The sequence below is a fragment of the Limulus polyphemus genome, unplaced genomic scaffold (assembly GCF_000517525.1).
Source record: "Limulus polyphemus unplaced genomic scaffold, Limulus_polyphemus-2.1.2 Scaffold4167, whole genome shotgun sequence".
Taxonomy (NCBI): domain Eukaryota; kingdom Metazoa; phylum Arthropoda; class Merostomata; order Xiphosura; family Limulidae; genus Limulus; species Limulus polyphemus.
In genome coordinates this window covers 12676-16631 of record NW_013669777.1, presented here as the reverse complement: position 1 = coordinate 16631, position 3956 = coordinate 12676, and the positions used below count along the sequence as shown (strand labels likewise).

Below are 3956 nucleotides of genomic sequence, written 5' to 3'. Positions count from 1 at the left end.
AGCGTTAGCCCTAAACGACCACGTATTTAGTTGTGTGTGTGTGTGTGTGTGTATATATATATATATATATATAATGTACTAGGCCTAACGATATCATGTACTAGGTTACTTTGTTGACAGAAATTGTGCAATAAAAAATCATCTGAAGCTTTAAAATTAATATATATATATATATGGTCTTCATATCATTCTACTTGATACATAAAACTTATCTAGTCTTCCTTTACTAATTTATGTAACATGTTCAAAAAACATTTCCAGTCTTTACCTTTGTCTAGGGGTGAAATACAATTCTATGCATGAACAATGGCCTCTAGAGTTCTTGTAAACAGAAAATTTGCTGCTAAGGCAATTACTTCAGTAACATAAACACATAGAGGGAAATTCATTAAGTTATTACTTTTCTGTGGCTTACAAATAATAGAAAACCATTACTAACTTACAATCAAAAAGCCCCTCGTGGCCTCAAGGTACCTTGAAATGATGTAAGAAAATTTTCAACTTTACAATCTAGTGTAACTGCAAAAAGAAGGTAGGTAGATCTATAGTAAATAGACTGTAATAAAGAAAGTAATCCCAGGTTCCATAAAATGTATACGATTTTATCAGCTTTAGAAACTTGCAAATTGTAAAAATATATATATATATATGTGCAGACAGTTAAAATTTACAGTTCTTGACATCATTAACATAAAAAAGTAACTGTTTGCAAATTATTTAGGCTAAAAAATAAACTTCCAAGAATTACAGAATTGTAGCTTGGTTTCATCCACTGACAAGATGCATCCATGCAGGTGGGAATTTAACAATTTCCACCTTCTCATTAATAATTACAATACAGGAAAATTCAAGTACTAGGGTTAATAAAATATAAATCACATGAAGATTTAAAATTTAAACATTTCTGTTACAATTCTATTTTGGAGATAATTTGATGGGATACACCACAAATAATTTTTTAAAACATGTTGTATTTTGGTCTTATAAGAACCCATGATACCATATTAAAAAGGGTTAAAAAGCAACAGGTAAACTGTGACATAATATCATTAATGAATACTTACGTTATAGGTCCAGTCTGGGAGCTGTAACTCTGTAACTGTATATATACGATTGAACCTTCTCGCTTGACAATTTCAACAGGAAGGGGCTTCTCAGGAACTAGAAAGAAGATACCACCTTTAATTACATCTTTTATTTCATTATAAAACATACACAAGTATTTTACATTTCAATAATACTCTTCATAACAACTGTACATAAATACACTGAAATAGATATTTCCTTAGTACTGTGAATATAAAATTATTTTTTAAAATTTATTATACCTATAATCAAATTTAATGCACAAACATATAAGTGGTGAAAACAGAGGTTCTGTTGCTTCAGTATAATATATATATATACATATCTTACACATAACCAATATTAATAATGATCTTAATTTTGAGAATTATACTGAGGCCTGATGAAACACATATTTTCATCACTTAATATTACATTGAAGAATAGGTAAATCAACAGAAAAACAGAAAGTCTAGCAAACGCTTCTAAAAAATCATTTTGCACTGATCTTTTTTTTGACAGAAAAATATTAAGTAATTAAGTCATATAGAAGCTGTTGGCTAAAGAAAAAATTAATAATGATAATAATCAAAAGACAATAACTTTTTATCATTATCTGGCTTAGTCCATTTAACAACTGTGACTATAATCTTTAAAAGATAGTATCTATTTATGGAATGAATTTAAGTTTTGAATAACATACTAGTAGTATAGGTTGTTTTTTAATGTGAATTCAGTTTCTATACAAATAAATTATTTTAGTTACCTAATATGATTCATGATCACAAAAACATATTACTGAATTTAAAAATTGTCATGCAATGCTAATGAAGGCTATGAATTTTTCAGAAAGTTTGTTTTATAAAGCAATTGTTTTATTCATGCGTATGTAACCTGCATAAGAACAGTTTTTTTTTTAAAAAGACCTAAACTGTAAATGAGCACTTCATACATGCAGATGTATATCAAATACAACTTTGCTAAAATATTAACAGAAATTTTAAATGGAATTTTCAACTTGAATAGTACCATGTTTGCCCTTGGGCTAAATAGTTAGGTCAGAGACCCCTCAGTTTCGAATACAGCTGTCCTTAATTTTGAAAGACTGATCTGAAGGAAAGCAACCATTCAGCAAGAACTGCCATAACATGGACCTTGTCTAGAACTTTGAACTTTATATTGAACTGTATGTCACTCTGATAATGAGCCCACCAGTTACAATACAGTGCATGTTCAGCAGCACCATGTCTCAAACCTCAGAACCTTTGATCTGCAGCCAATCACATTAACCACTAGGCCATGCCTGTCCACAGAAATTCTAAGATTTATATTCATTAACCTTTTACACAGTGTTGAATATACTCAAATGGGGTAATATATTACTAAAAGAATTCACAACCTGTTCACTGTATAATGTAAGTGTCCATGAAATGGTCCTTTATGATTAAATTTGAACCCATGTTATAACAAATCCTAAAAAATAAAATTATTTCTCAATTTATAAACGACCATAAACTATACTCACTGGCAACCTCTGTCCATGCTACAACAGAAGTCCTATCAGTAACTTCTTTTTCAGTAACAGCCCACACACTCACTCGATATTGAGATGCAGGTTGAAGACCAAAAAGGTCAGCTTTTGTTGTGGAATTTGAAAACATCCATTCCATTTTTCTTGCAGTTTTATCTCCACTCGAAGACACTGGACTAGCCAAGACCTACATAAAATTGTGTAAAAATTGTATATTTTACTTAATATCATTAACAATACTTTTCAGAGTCAAATATAAAGATAATGTTTTCTGTAAAACTTTCAGCTGCACAGTTTTTCCAAATAAAACTAAATAAAATTCGTTTGTATCAAAAACAGGAAAATCAAGTTTATGGAAAATCTTTTAACATAGTACTAACATATTCAGTACTGACAGAATTTCAGTATTTCCACAAGCCAGATTTACATCTAGAGCTGGGCTATTAACTCTGTTAATTACCCATCAGCATTCATCACCTATGTGCATAGATTACTGTCATGTAAAATATGTGATTAAATCAATTAATGCCATGAAAATAGCCAATTGAAATTAGTGTTTCTGATTATTACCATTTTAGATTATTCCAACTATCCAAGTTATTATTATCCAATATTATTATTATTTTTGATTAATTCAAGTTTGTCCAGCTAAATTGATTAGTGTCATGAAAATAAGCATTTAATAAAAATTATGAGTTTCTGATTATTAATATTTTCAATTATTGCAATTATCCAACCAACTGAAATATTATCGTTATGAATTCTCATTATTTGTTTATTATTTCATATTCATTCAGCTATAGGCTGGCTTGGCCTGATGATTAAGAGGGGTACTTCATGATTTGAGAGACTAAAATTCAACTTCTGTAGCCACTAAACTTGCTCATCCTTCAGCCATGAGGCATTATATTTGTTTGTTTATTTTTGAGTTATGGCAAAGCTATTAAGGTTGTCTTCCACTGTCCTTAATTTTGATCTGGTGACTAGAAGAAAGGCAACTGGCTGGCAGCATTCACTATCAATTCTTTAGTGTTAAATAAAGTGTAAATTTACTGTTTTTTGACACTGTGTTATGTTTCTAATTGAAAACTTGCTAAATAAACAATAAATTTACTTTTCCTACATTGTGTATCATTGACTTTCTTAAATTTGTGTTCTGATGGAAGTTGTGAAAGACAATGGTTGTGTCTTGAACCCTCTCTGATCACAGGGATAACCTTTATGTCAATTAATTTTTTAGCTGTGGCATAGCGACTATAGAATGGCTCGGAGTTTTCAAGTACAAACTTTTAGCTCATAGCACCATCATCTCTTGACCATTTTGAGATCTAATTACAGTTTTGGACTTAAGAGGTCAAAC

The 3956-nt window shown here is 30.0% G+C and overlaps 1 protein-coding gene across 1 annotated transcript in view; it reads right to left on the bottom strand.

The window, feature by feature from the left end:
• LOC106470697 (putative tyrosine-protein kinase Wsck) overlaps positions 1–3956 on the bottom strand; it is a 65002-nt gene that overhangs the window by 49518 nt on the left and 11528 nt on the right. Inside the window, exons 4-5 of the mRNA XM_022399331.1 lie at positions 2591–2783; positions 1065–1161 (exon numbers count right to left, since the gene is read on the bottom strand). Of these exons, the coding sequence (XP_022255039.1) occupies positions 1065–1161; positions 2591–2783 (290 nt within the window). The remainder of the gene's footprint in view (positions 1–1064; positions 1162–2590; positions 2784–3956) is intronic.